Below are 15310 nucleotides of genomic sequence, written 5' to 3'. Positions count from 1 at the left end.
AGCCTCGTCGTCAAAGGATTTCTACGGTGAAGAAGCAATATACAATTTAATCCCAAATTATAATTTCCTACCAAAGCATTTCTTAAAATATCACCTATTATTTTGGGTTAAAACGAGTTAACTCGTCACTCAGATTTCCAACATTTCGACTAGAAAATTTCTTCATTTATAGATCAAGGAAAGAACATCGAAACCAGCTGACTGCTGAAACGAGCAAAACTCTTACAGAAAGAAGACTAAGAAGAAAACACCCCACTGACCTCACTAAAGAAATAAAATAGTGAAACTCGAAGATGGTATCCCATTGGGAATAGCCATCCACATGTTACTTAGCAATAAAGTTAGAAAAATTTACCAAATGTCCAGCTGGACAAATTCTAAATAATATATAGATCTCCTGTCTTGTAATACCGTTTCATAGTATTTCTGTTAAAAATCGATTGTCTCGTAAATTATATTATGACTATATTCGTAAGAACTAAAGTTCAACTACTTGAAATCAATTTGTTTCTATCGACTTTTCATTCTATCCATCGCACTTAATATCTGTCTGTGGCACTTAAACTCTGTACCACAGTATTCTTATTGCTACTTCGATCATCTTCCGATAAATGTTATTAAATAGGTTTTGGAGTTCGATATTTAATTGATTCACAGAGATATGAAATACAGAATATATTCTGTATTTCACCACCATGTACAGCCACATGAACTCAGTTAATTAACACATGGCGGACGCCAAAAACAAAAGAGCGTCGTTAGAAGTCGTACCAACTTTGCATGTAGGAACTAGTGATCATACCAACCTAATATTTTCCTCAACAATAAAGAGAATCAAAATTCTCCAGTTTTGCCATATACAGTATTTTCTACGAGCATCCTTCGATTACAATAGCTTCCTCGTAATCAAAGAAATTACGTGTTTAGCAATTTAGACGCGTTTAACGATTCGTTTGCTTACCAAATTTCTAAACCAAGATTGCGATAGGAATGTTGCAAGAGCGTAACGAAAGCGAGAAAGCAACGCCCAAAGAAATACGTAATTACCTTTAACGCTACCGTCGCGGACTTGCACGAATTTCACGCTTAATAAACCACGTGATCTGCGCAGGCAACGAAATTAAAAAAGAGAACAAGATTTTTTCGATCGAGGCAACGAGAACTCGATTCCCGCCGGAAGCAACGTAGCGCTGTTACCTGGGCTACTCGTGTAATTTACGACTGTCGGTTTCAATCTCTATATAGAACGTTCTCAGTTCGTTCCACTAAATTAGCCAGCGACATTTCGCGCGGAATCATTGGAAATAATTATTATCGGCCGCGAGACCGTTTCGACAACGTTGAACCATGTAACGATCGCACGGAGCATTAATTCCGTCTAATAAATCTGCGGATCGTCTGAAAAAGCCTTTTTTGCACACCTTTCGCTGCGTTCGATGCTATGGAACCTCTTATGGTTGTTGGCTCGTGCTTCATCGTGAATAGCACGCGCCGCTCGTAAATTAATTCCAAAGTTTTCGCGTGGTCAACGGCGGCAGCGAACGGCTGTTAAAATATTTTCAAACATGAAATTATACCGATTTAGTAGACGTACTTATTGTTGTCGACGATCTATGGCCCATTAAGACTCCTGTCTTTTGCCTTGCAATTGCGGCTACGAAACTTGTATTGAATAAATTATAAATGAGAAGTACACTGAAAGAGTGTAAAGTAATGACAAATCTCTACGTACAAACATTTTAATATACAGGGTGGTTGGTAAGTGGTGGTACAAGCGGAAAGGGGGTGATTCTACGCGAAAAAAGAAGTCGAAAATATAAAATAAAAATTCTTTTTTAAATTTTTTTTTAAATTTTTCCATCGAGACAACGATCTACAGTGACGCGTAGACGTTCCGTTATAACGAGACGCGATAAAGTGCACGCGTACCGAGCGAAAATTCAAAGTCGATTTTCTCGAAAACAAAGCCTCGAACGAAAAATGTTTATTCTACATTTTCGACTTCTTTTTTCGCGTAGAATCGCCCCCTTTCCGCTTGTACCACCAGTTACCAACCACCCTGTATACATATGTATGTTACCAAAAATCACTCAAATTGTCAAAGAAGAATCGCAACGTCTTTTGATGTTCAAAAATAAAAGTTTGGAAGACGCATGCTTATCGATAAATGTACCGCCACGTTGGAAATTTGGTTCTTAATCTCGAAGTGAATTCTGTATGAAACTAATCCACGAAGATCCTAGGGAGCGCTTGACCGAACACCGTAAAAGCAACAATCAAAATCGATGGTTTACACCATAGCTTACAATTTCCAGACACACTAGCGTCTGTTTAGAATCGGCATAGCATTTCGTTACAGCCGGCCCTCGGTCAATATACTCTTAAAACTATTTTAATGAACTGAAAACAACTCTTCTTCTTATTTACACGACCAAGCTATTTCTGACTGCGCGGCTCACCTTTAAAAAACAAGTTCACCTCGACTGCTTCTCAACTAATTTAACGAACTGTTTCAATGTTCCAGATACACGTGCTCCGCAAACAGTTTCAGCGTGGCCTGAGCGCAGAAAATCTGCGTGTATTTCGACGTACTTCAGCCGCCTTCCACGATTCCATCATTTTCTGGTGAGTCAATGTTCGCAAAAATGTATTATACTCTCACCGTCGATATGATTGTTACTCCGCAACGATAGCTACAAATGTAACTGCACATTTTCCTAAATATTAATTAAAAATCAACGAACGATAGCTACAGATGTAGCTGCGTGGCTGCATGTTTTCTTGGATGTTAATCGAAAGCCAATAAACGACAGCTGGAAATATAGCTGCATGGTTACGCTGTTTCCTAAACGTTAATTAAAAACCAATGAACGATAGCTGCGAATGTGGCTGCACGGTTGCACATTTTCCTAAATGTTAATTAAAAATCAATGAACGATAGCTACGAATGTGGCTGCACGGTTGCACATTTTCCTAAGCATTAATTAAAAGTCAACGAACGATAGCTACAGATATAGCTGCGTGGCTGCATGTTTTCTTAAATGTTAATCAAAAGCCGATAAACGACAGCCAGAAATATGGCTGCATGGTTACGCTGTTTTCTGAATGTCAATTAAAAATCAATGAACGATAGTTACAAACATAGCTGCGTGGCTACGCGCCTTCCTAAACGTTAATTAAAAGTCAATAAACGATAGCTGGAAACACGGCTGCGTGGTTACGCATTTTCTTAAACATTAATTAAAGATCAATGAACAGGTATGTTCCCTATTCACTTCCAGTCCGTATAAAATCCAGCTATTTATAAATATCGCTCTGACCCTGGCGTTGTTAAATTCACAAATATATATTTCGCTCTTGAAGTCGTTCTTTTCGCGAGCCAGTGGAACTTTCATGACGAAAGTAATTTACCGCGTGTTTTCCCTATATCGAGATAATTGTAAATCGGCTTGGATTCCGTGGATAGGCTGGAGCCTAGAGTTGGCGCGTTAAATCTCCTCAAAATTATCGTGAAACGGCGGCACCACGCTGGCGGAAACGCGCGTGCACGTGAGCCAACATGCAACAGCAACGTGGAAACAAAATCTGTGCGCGTTTACCAGACACGCGTCTATTTTTGAAACGGGCCGCCCTTCTTCGTGCTTCCCGCCGATTTTCTATCGGCGCTAGCCAGTTCGAATTCGTCGATAATTAACGCGTTGCTGAAGAAAATACGATACAATTAGTCGGCTGTAGGTGTCCGCGAGAAAGAAAAAGGAAAAAGAAATTTACATTTTCACCAACAGAGTGGAACGAGACTCTGACGAGGTGATTTTTTTATTTCGAAAATTAATCTTTCTGAAAACATTTACACTGCGAGGTGAACGTCTTTTGTTCATGAACAATTTATAATTTGCATCTTAAGATCGTTCGTTCGTTGTAATCGATTGAAATTTCGTTAATAAATGAAATTGCAGGATCATTTGCTTTGAAAGTGGTGCAGGTCCATTTCCTGTAATCTGTAGCCTGTCCAAACAGTCCAGGCACCAATAATCAAACACAAATGATAGCGAATATAATCTAACACTCTGTATCTGACATAATATTGCACGTACGAATGGGAACAAGTTGTTTTAAACGCGCTAATATACTGGGAAATTATTATTACATTTGTTACATTGCTGCTGGCGTGATTCAAGTAAATCGTTGTAATTAAACGTAATTATTTTTACGCTCAAAGCATTATTAAATTAACAATATTTCACACTTATACCGGGTCGTATGAAAGTGCAAACCCAAGATCAAAGGAAGTACATTGGCGTTATCTTGGTTTTTCTTTTCTCAATGAATAACCTCGTATTAACATTAGAATCTGACACAGGTATGTTTACTACAGTTCAACGTAATAACATCACGATAATTATAATTTACTTAATTTTATTACATTTATTTTCAAACGGCTATTAATTTTGTATAGATATTCGTGAAGAAAAGTGTACACGTAAAATAATATAAATCAGAAACGTCGAACGATACAAATTTAACGAATTGTACAATTTGTGTTAGACGTGGTATAAATTGGTATACAAAAATTGCCAAGTTTATGAAAAAGATTGAAAGTCTCATTCGTGTCCCTGAAAAATGATATTCATGTACTTAATTCTCAAGGAAGCTATTTGTATAACGAATTTACATCTATGCTTGAACGCATAGAGACGCGGACAAACCGAGTAAATGTTTATCAGGATTTTTCAATCGATGGAAGCGCAAACACTTCAATATTTCAAAACGAAGGAAAATAGACTTACATCACTTTCAAAATAAACGGCCCATATTTTTGCGCACTATGCGAATTCTCTGCGTTTTCCTATATTTAAACTTCCCATAAATGCACCTGATATTTTATCTCACGCGACGAGTATACAGCGTCAACCGTATCGAAATAAAATTTCGTCTTCGATCTAACGCACGCGTTAATAAAACCTGTGTTCGATATTTCCGAAAATCTAAATGTTAGAAAACTCGTGTAGAATTTACGCGTTGCGAGTTGCGCCGCTGTCGATGTCAAGCAACGATTGTCTTCGTCACGCCGTTTCGATTTCGCTTAACACGCTTTCGACATAACGAGCAACGAATGAACCGTCGTATTTTGTAGGACGGTTGCCCGTGTCTTGTCGGGACGATAAAAAAAATATACACGAGACAGAAAGATGGAAAAACGAGTGCCAAGTACGGCGGAACTGTTCGAAGAGAATCTTCTCCATTTGAGGCTGCACGGAGCGCGGCTCCCGAGGGAACTTCGCGCAGTTTTCCTTTGCGATTCTTCCACGTTTGGAACTGCTGCAACCTCGGTCACTGTAATATTTTTCTTTCCCCGCGGTTGTTTGTTTCGTTGACAGAGCAATCGATTGAAACGTCAGTCGAAGATCGTCGATGAAATTGCATAAAATTGTCTACTGCTGCTAAGGATGAAGAATTTTCTTAAAACGATGAATTTGCGGCTGATGACATTTCTTACGGTGCATTGATAAAATCTCGATAAAATCTTTCCAAGTGTGATATCGATAAAATTTTGAAACGAGTCAGAGATGAAAAGCGTATTCTAGAAAGCAACCACTTGGAAATAACGTTCAGGGACACGGCAGTTACCGCGAAACGCGTATCCAACCGCGTAAACAGCACTCCAAAAATATTCAGAAGTTCTCGTGCAACCACGTTCTTTCATCTGGCTCACAAACATCAACAAGCGATGGGCAACGAATCGATTTCGTTTCGTTACTTCGTCAGTTTCAGGGGGATCCTGACGAAGTAATATATACATAGATGATTCTTCGGTTTTACGATTTTGGTTGAGTTCGTTCGCACCAAAGTGAACAACGCACCTTGTCTCGAAATACGCCAAGTTACGAAATTATTCGCCTACGAAATGGTAGGCATTTACTTGCGACGATTTCTTGGCAAATTAATTATTATCTATAATAAGTATTAATTTATCATAAATAATTAGCCATGTCACTGCGCCACGCCAGGAAAAATTACTGAAAATTCTCAATACGAGAATTGATTGTAAATTTTAATAAAAAAAAAAAATTAATTCGGTTCCGAAGGAAATTCGACTTTTTGGAAATAGCTGTAATTAAAAAAATTCTCGAAGGGACAATGGTTGGACTTTTTGGGAATTTAGAGATAATTTAAGTTTGTTTAAAGATGTGCAGTGAGGACGTAAACTCAAATTTGTAGGACTTGGAGTGAATTTTTTGGAAGAAGACAATTAGATTCTTTGGAAAGATAACTCAATGTTTTAAAGGAGAATAATTCACTGATAATAAATATGTAATAATAAATTTTCACTGGAACGTTATTCGATCTTTTAAGAAAAGCTATTCCATCGAAAAATAATAATTTTCTAATGTTATTAATTACGGAATTATTCTAGGTTCGTAGATATTATCTAGAAATGATTTAATACTATCTGCTTATTTTACTTTTATCCGGAATACACCTCGTTATTTATTTCTGTTAGGTTCTATTTAAAAAAAAGAAAAAAAAGTCTTTTCGAATAAAACAAAAGTTGATATTTTGTAATCCGCTCGACACGGCTAATCTCAACAACGGTGTAAGGAGAAGTAACTGAAAACGAAGGGAATTTTGAACGCAAAATTCGACCACTTGCCAAGCGTTCTAGCGTCGACAAAGAAACAAATTACATAAGAACTTGCTACGTATAAATGCCAGTATATATTCTGTGCCACGTTTGACGTTCTTCTTATCTGGATAATTTCCAAATAAATCAATGATCGCTAAACACAAATACTCTGACCGAACGTAAAATCAAGTTTGAAGATCATCTCTTAAGCGTGTGGCAAAAGGAACGTGTTTGAAAGCGATTTGCTTCGAAAATAGCCAGGAGTCGAGCTATAACGAGATATAACTATCGTAGGGCTAGCTAGAGGACAGCTTGGTGATTTATGTTGCTTTAATTGCACGCCCCTTTGCCACCTTCCAGGCAGAAGCTGTTCTCGCTTATCTCAGACTCCTCGTTCTTTAGAAGCTGCTGCATTCAACTGAAGCGCTTCTCAGTAGCTGGTTTATTGGTATCGAGAAAAGCGGCGGATTGAATCGCAAAGATTTATATCTGAAAGGTAATTACATCGCTTAAAATGGTAGCAGGCTTGTCAGGCCAGAGGATTTATTGGATTTCGATAGAAATAAGCTAAAGGTAGATCGCCTAACATAACGAGAATCATTAGCAGAGAGCTGAGAATTATTCGAAACGCTGATTTGCCTGCTATCAGTTACGAAACATTCTTTTTTTACCTAATACATATCGCGATGATATTTCATTTTTGAATTTCGTGATGAAAGGACGAAGGTCATCGAGTCCCATTTTTCACCCATTACATTTTTATTTCGTCGATCTTTAAACCGATCGTTAATGACGTCGCACTGTCGTAGATAAATTCCACTTACCTTTTTGCCCAAACAATCCCACGCAAATCGCCAATTTTCACCGCAAAGAATCAAGTGTTTTTTCCTGTAATTAATCCCAGTTTTCTAATAATTACATATCAAACTATTTTATATCAATTCTAATCTCAATTTCATCGATTTCTAATTGATATTTATAGCAATCTCTTGATACCAAACGCGTTCGATAAATACGCATGGCGAAATATGAATCAGACACTTTGCAGCTCTGTGAAAGCCAAGTCCGTTTCTCGGCTGTTGAAGTCGAAAATAAAGATACACCAGACGTAGCGGAGCACGTGAGACTCGCCAGCTGATTCTACGCCTAAAGACAATGGAAAAACTTCATCCGAACCTGTGCTATGTGTCTGTCTTCGTTTACGGGATACAACGAATCTTGTTAACAGAGCAGCCAGTCGAAATGTTGAAATACTAAGCTTCAGAGTAGAGCTTGTCAACAAATTCTCAACAAACTCAGGATATACACCAGGAAACTCGTGAAAGGTCGTCTACAGGCTTGCCTTGAAACGGACCATTTCTGCGAAGGTAATTAGGCAACAGAAAATCGGAACAGAAAATTCCTTGCGTCTCCTCGCAAACGAAGGCAGAAAAACAAACATAGTTTCTTTTTTTGAGTTTTCCATCCCTTGAAAATACATTCCGGGCGAGAGGGATTCGAACTCGCGACGCGTCGTGTACAGTAAGGAGTCTAAACGAGCGTAGCTGGCTGCCCCGCCAAATAAATATAGTAATATACATAATAAATAATAATATACATAAAAAATAATAGTAATATAATAATAAATAAAAATATGCAAAAGATGCAAATGACAAACGGTGAAACTTGTTCTCAAGTAAATCTAAATTCTTTCTCTCTGCGACTAATTCACAATTTCGTTAATTACTAAACCAATTAACGCGTCATCTTAACGCGTCGCTGCCGAAACGGCGAAAGTGATTTGGTCGCAGAAGCTCGACGATCGATCCACTGGTTCCGCGAGAAAAAAGGCGGCGGGGAGGCACGAAAAGAGTTGAAGAAAGAGTATCGTGTTCCCGCTTTGTAGAATTAATACCGTACACTTAATCCGGTTGGTACATCGGCTAGTGGAACGCGAAAAAGAGCCTTCTCTGGGTCAGATCGTCGGATTAAGACGATTGAGATACGATCTAACCGCGTGGGATCGCCGTAATCCGAAACCACGGCGAGCCATCGAATTCTCTGTTACCCCCTTTTGTACGAGCTCTTTGTTGCTCGAGTCGAGGTGAAAAATTAGGACGACCGAAGACGAATTAATCTGGCCACTAGAACGTTACACGAGTCGATGAACTCGAAGAATTTATCCCTTTCGAGGTTGAAATTGAAGGAGGGTGGAAATTGATATTGGGGTGTGCGACGAGAAATTAGCTTCTGGGTATCGTGCAAGGGAAGATCTACTTGTACGTGGAGGTAAAAGGTTCTGGAGTTAGTTAATTGGTTAATTATCATTATTCGATTTTGACATAGGGACAGGGATGTTTTCGAAGTTCTTTTCGTGTACTTTGTTTCAACTATTTTTGTCTTCTTGTTTCATTTCTATGTGATATTTTGAATTTGACTTTTGCATTATTTTATATGTGGTTTTAAAAGTGAGAACTTTATCTTTATATTATATCTTGAATCTATTCTTCGTATTGTTTCATCATTGTTTATCAGTTTAAAAGAGAGAAAATTTGTTCTTTCACGTGTACGTGGTTTTACTGTGGAAATGTATATTTTCCAAGATTCAGCTAAGCGTGACACGATCGGTTGCTTCTTAGTTGTAAACGGTGACCTGATAAGCTCGCAAATGCTCGATAAATAATTATGCGAGGAAAGGTAGAAATTATAGGAAGGGAAAGTTCGAAGGAAAATACTTTCCTTCTCCACTTTCGTTCAGACGTATCTACTGATAATCGAGAACAGACGATCAACGAAGATACATACAACAACGTATTTTTAAAGAAACAAAGTATCGCGTTAGTTGCAAATCAAAAAGCAAACATGGACCGTGTGGTAGAAATCGAGTCAACTTTAGAAATCCAAAGAAACAATAGGATCAGTTATATCTGCTGATGAAATAATTTCTTGCGCTTCGACGCTGTAAGAGCTACACGTTCGGATGAAATTTAAGATCCAGAAGGATTAATTGATGCGTCAAGCGGATTATAAAGATCGTGTTAATTCTTGACAAGGGGAAACCGATCGTACAATCCTTTTATGAGCTCGCTTTTCTTCGCCGAACGATATTAACACGGTTTATCGCTCTGACGAAATAATATTTTCTGCGTTTCGACGTCGTCGATAATACGAGATCGTAAAATTCACGCCGATCAAGGCTAATTACCATGTACCATTGTTCTCGTTTAAATAATCTAGAGAGTTGTGTTATTATCGCTTGTGAATCACGCGAAACACGGGTAATAAACAATTAATCGTCGATAATGTCTGGAAAAGGTTGAGTCGTTTCTATTTTATCTTTATCTTCTTATTTTTTTCCATCATATCTCCTCTGCGATAATTTCTTTCAAATAAATATTACTCGTATAGAATTACAACAGGAATTCGATTCGTCGTTGTTCGAAATCTTTGATATTTGATCTGAAATAATTTCGTGCCCTCGTAAATCTGAATATAAAGAATTTTCGATCTTCTCAAAATTCAAATGTCCATTTACCATTCTTATTCGACAATGAAATATCACGTACCATCAACGTTGCTCCAATTTCACTCAAATTGTATGTATTATATATATATAACGTCTCTATTGAGTATGTTTTACAATTTTATTTAATTTACATATTCTACGTTCGAACCACTGTGCTCAGGTCAATGAAGCATCGAATGCTTTCCATTTCCATTTCAATTTCATCAGTGGCACCAATCTGAATACCTCAACCAACCCCTATAATTTACATATGTATTCCCTGTGCAAGGTTCCCTTGCTTGACAACCAATTACCATTAGCTCTAAGTCTACTTAATGAGTTAGTTCGCACGGTTCACCTTTGATTTCCCTATCTTCTTAATTGTTGTCTTAACGAACGACTCTGTAGTAAAGTGGAGGCGTCGATAAGCGCTTCAGAATTCTCTCAGATTTAAGTAGATTAGGGCAAAGTAATAAAAACGTTTTGGTAGATTTGCCAGCACGAAAGATTAGACGATAAAGCAAACTTTGTCTTCTAAATCGATGAAAGTTAACTAATCGTTGGTAGATATGGGAAAATTGTTTAATCTGATACTGTATCAATAACTTCTCCAAGCAATGCATCTGCAATTTAAGATTCTTAGTCTGCATAAAAATATAGAAATAGAATATAATTTGACACGTTATCAGACAGAAGCTTTAAGATACCGTGCTAAGTAATTCTCAAGGAAAAATGGACAATTTAAGGTTCATAATTTCCATCAAATATCATCTTCCTAAAATCGACTCTGCTTCTCGATAATTTACTTTTTTCCATCATCAGAGACCATCTCTCCAAATTCTCCTAATCCACCCCTTTGAACCTTCTCTTCTTCTCTCTTCCTCCTCACCTAATAATCCTTCACCTCGAACGACGACCCTCTACCATAATGCGTGGCAAGCGAAGTCTAGAAAATAAAACAAAAGAAAAAAAGCAAGAACATCAACGCACGAAAGAACAACAGGTGTATGTTTCTACCGAACCCTTTCGTAGCGATCCTGTCGCATCTTACTACCCTATCAAAGGGTTTGGAAAAAGGGGCAGGGGGCAAGGTTAGATCGAGAGGTGCCCGAAAGACTGGGTGCATCTATTTAGTTGGAAGAGATAGTCGAATTCGTGTCCTGTTTCCAGACGACTCGGACGTTCTAATTAAGATTCCACGCTGGTCTCGAGGGGCCTCCTCCTGTCTCTTTGATATAAAACAACAGCGCGGATAGAACGATACTCGAATGAAAAAAAGGATAGGCACGGCCTGACAGATAGAAACGTTGGATGGTTTGACGGCGGGAGATTCAACTGGCGCACTGGGCTGTTTCAGGTACAAAACGAACAGACAGAGAAACAGCCTATCCCGGCTGCATAATTATACCTTAAAAAGGATGATCCCTTTCGAGAGATTAAGGGACACTGCTCAAGACCGGCTGCTATCTTAATGAGTGTACGCAGCCCCGCTTCGATGCCAGACAATCGTAATTAAGCTGCAACGGCTTTGGCCGAGGTCAAGTATGCTTCTTTCACTGCGTACGCTTTTGCCTGGCTCCTTCTTCAGCCACGAGTTGTGCGTTAAGCATGTCTGCTCATTGGCTGCTATGGATTATATTTGGATGCAGTATGGAGGCAGTGATTAAAGCCTTGGTCGAGTGCTTGCTAAAATAACTAAATGCGAACAGCAACGTTTGTCTCGTTGTGTAGGATAAGTTTCGTGCGTGTATTGTCGTTGAAGTAAGTGGAATCGTTGCTGGAGACTGGGTACTATCAGCTTTTCTTTTTTCGCATCGTAAAGGAGCGTTCAATCTTTTCAGATATATTTCTGCTGAAATAAACCATCGCGAAGATCGGTACTTCTTCTTCTTGGAGTACACAGAAACATGGATCTTACAGATACCTTAACGATATTCTCAGTTGAAGTAATTTCACGCCAGGGTTATTCTAGATCGAATCTCTCAACATGCAAACAAGAAGATGCGCAAGAAGAACCGAACATTTCCAAACAACAGAATTTCATATTCGATATTGATATTTTGATAACTCTCGTAGAAACTAGATCTCCGAACGACCAACAAATTTATACTTTCCATTAGCAATACCATTCTGAGCGAAATTTCTCTCAGGCCAAACCACCGAGAAACGAAATTTCCAAGCGACCAAGTATCATCCTGCTCGTTAACCATATCGTTGCATTTTGCAAAACCTCTTTGAGATTGATCCTTCGCCGATGGTGGCTGTTAAAACGAAAGACAAACGTGGATTCTGTCATCAAGAAGATTGGCTCCTGTCGAAAAATCCTCGCTGGCGTTGAACGGATCCCCCTTTAGAAATCGCGCTACGCTGCCATCTCTTTCATTGTCCAATTGGTAATGTCAGCCGCTATTACCCTGTTGAATACATTTAATAGACAAAGGATTGGCAGAGGCTCTCAATTTCGCAGCGCGAGAAGAATACGTGGCACACGGCCCTGGTCGGGCCCGTGGAAACGCGGCCGACGTCGGGTTGAGAATTATTATTCCATGTGGACGACGGGCCGCTAATAACGGGCCGAGCCTGGCCCGCGCATATGGCATTCAATGACCGGCCAATTGGACAATTGAGCTCAATCATAATAATACACATATATATGGATCGTTGCAACGCGAGCGTTTCGGCCGGTTATCAATAAATTCACTTGCCGGAAAGTAAATTCACCGGTCGCGTCCTGATTTCGCCCGTTTCTATTCGTTCTTCGTCTGCTCTTCTCTCTTTCTACTCGTTGTCGCGTTTACGTCGAATTTAGTCCCATTCTATCCGTCTGTGCGAGTCGAAAGACGAAGAATCGGAACATCTGGAGCTGGAACATCGCTTTCGGTGATTTCATTGGGACGAACGCCAGGTGGGCAGAGACTGGCGGTAAAAACTACAAGTTTGCAGAGGTTTTCGTGAGCAATTTTTCCCAGGTTTTTTAGACGCTTCTGGAATGATATTAAATTGGTTTGTACGTAGAATCGCGGAGATTGGAACGGTGGAAATTTGGAGAAGATCGCGGAAGAGATTTGAAAGGGTTTGAAACAAGACTTTGGGGAAAAATTTGAAGTTTGAACAGGTTTCAGTAAGAATCTTTTAGCGACGTTTTTAGGCGAGGCTTCTGCGATAATTTCAAACTGCTTCGAACGTAGAAAAATGGGGGGCGGAGTGGTGGAAATTTGGAGACACGTTTGAGAGACATTTGGAAGAGTTTTCAAAGAGATTTCGCACGTGTGCGAAATAGTTTTTAAGCGAGTTCCGTAGTGTTTTTGAAGAATTTTGGATGATTGATTTAGGCGAAGCAAACACGGAACTTGCAAAGGTTCTGATTTTTTACAGTATCCAAGAGATTTTCGAACTACTTTGAAAGAATTCCGACGTTTGCACGGATGTTGCTCTTGCATGATATATAGATAACCAGTATATGAACAACGATAGATAAGAATGCACGTAAATGTGAAAAGAATAGAGAATTGTAAATATTTAGAAAAATGTTGGACGTGTTCAAAACACCGTCCAAAGGACTTTTGAAGTGATTTTAAGGAATTTTGGAAGATTGATTTAGGCAAAGCAAACATGGAAGGCATGAAACTTGCGAAGGCTCCGATTTTTCAGAATTTTTAAAGGATCTTACGACTATTTTGGAAGATTTCTTACAATTTCTAAAGGATTTTGGAACCGTGTTGTAAAAATTCTGATACTTGAAACGCTGATACTTGAAAATTCTGAAACGCTGTCGTTTACATGATACGAGGATAATCACTGCACTGAACAGCAACGATACAAAAAGAATCTACGTAAATCTAAGAGTAAAAGATCGTGAGTATTTCCTTTAAATAGCCTACGGAAGCAAGTACGCACGTTTCGAGATTTCTACCATGTAGGAAAGATGATAAAATAACTGGAGGTTCTCAGGTAGTCGGTAGTTAGTCCTTTAGCAAGCAACGCCTCCTTATTGCTTTACTTATTAACGATCGCACGTGTGCAATTGCCGGAAATTCCAAGGAAACGACGGCTTCCAGTAAAATACCGTTTGGAGAAAGCGTTTAATAGGACGCGTAGAACCCGCATCGGAATCTGTTCACCAGATGTTGTCGTGTTTTCCATCGGTCGGCCAGTGAAATTCGACTTTGACCAGCTTCCTAGAAACTGACGTTTCCATTGTTGCGTGGAAACCTTAATGGAATTCGGTAATAGAGGCGCAGGCTAACGAAACGTATTCATTAAGGGTTACTTTCCATGTAGCTGAATTTTGGAATTTTTGATATTTTTATATCGCCCTGTTCTTTGTTATTTAATTTATTATTGTAATAAACATTAAATATCTGGCGCTGTTGGCCAAGCATAGTTTGATCATACTGAATGTAAATTTAATGGTTTCATCTCATTTTTAACCTATCATTATGTTTAATATTAATTTTATATCGTTGATCAAGCTTGTCAATTTTAATTCAGTTAGATTTTACAATAGAAATGAATTTTAGTGAATTAAGAGAATTGGGAAGATCAGAGGAGTTTTACGTTATCATTCAATTTCAAAGGAACCTAAGCACTCGAGGGAAAAAGTTACGAGTTTTTGATGAATTATATTTCATCTTCCGCAGTCTTTGTTAACGCTTGTATATTCTTCACAAGTTATTATCTCCGATAGAACGAGATTGTAAGTTTTAAATAAGACAACGTCCGAATATCTTCGATTAAAAATACAAACTTCAATTCAGAGAAATTGTAGCCTAGAAATTTAGATCGACAGAATGGAGAACGAAGCCCGAAATATCGAAATATAGAGATTCAAGCGGAATTTCAAACTCTAAATTGTAACATTCAAATGTACGAAGTGGACATGATCGAAGTAAACGTTCAGATTTGGAGGTCTGAGTGTAAAAATTCAAATTTACTTTCGATCTCGATCGTCGACGCGATAATTCGTCGAAACGTCGAGATAATAAGTGACGAGACCCAAGCTGATTCGAGTTAAACAAATACAAAAGTAAATGTGAAATTTTCTACAGCGATTCATATCTAGTAAAATGAATTTTTATTTTCCACAAGTTAACTCAACGATATTGCGTATAATTTCTCATCAATCAAGATACGCGCTACATACATATGCTCCATGGTTACGATAAGATCATCGACAAGATTAGACGTTATTTAATCGATCG

General features: G+C 38.5%; 2 protein-coding genes and 1 long non-coding RNA gene across 8 annotated transcripts in view; 1 reads left to right on the top strand and 2 right to left on the bottom strand.

The window, feature by feature from the left end:
- LOC126870037 (fibroblast growth factor receptor homolog 1-like) overlaps positions 1-15310 on the bottom strand; it is a 110057-nt gene that overhangs the window by 15590 nt on the left and 79157 nt on the right. The window contains exon 1 of one of the 6 annotated variants that reach the window (XM_050627403.1): positions 10916-11028. The exons of the other annotated variants lie outside the window; for them this stretch is intronic. Coding sequence (XP_050483360.1) covers positions 10916-10928 — 13 coding nt within the window. The 5' untranslated portion in view covers positions 10929-11028. Of the gene's footprint in view, positions 1-10915; positions 11029-15310 lie in introns of those variants that run through there. 6 annotated transcript variants of the gene reach the window in all.
- On the bottom strand, positions 8069-10909 carry LOC126870147 (uncharacterized). Its single transcript, XR_007691139.1, has 2 exons — positions 10817-10909; positions 8069-10732 (listed from the first exon to the last, which is right to left on the bottom strand). It is a non-coding gene; the product is annotated as an uncharacterized LOC126870147 (long non-coding RNA).
- Positions 11549-15310, top strand: part of LOC126870035 (conserved oligomeric Golgi complex subunit 1) — a 257074-nt gene continuing 253312 nt past the window's right edge. Inside the window, exon 1 of the mRNA XM_050627391.1 lies at positions 11549-13014. The gene's annotated coding sequence lies outside the window, so the exon portion shown is untranslated. The remainder of the gene's footprint in view (positions 13015-15310) is intronic.

This window comes from Bombus huntii, chromosome 10, assembly GCF_024542735.1.
Source record: "Bombus huntii isolate Logan2020A chromosome 10, iyBomHunt1.1, whole genome shotgun sequence".
NCBI lineage: Eukaryota > Metazoa > Arthropoda > Insecta > Hymenoptera > Apidae > Bombus > Bombus huntii.
Note: the sequence above shows the minus strand (reverse complement) of the source record. Positions and strands in the feature narration are given on the sequence as shown.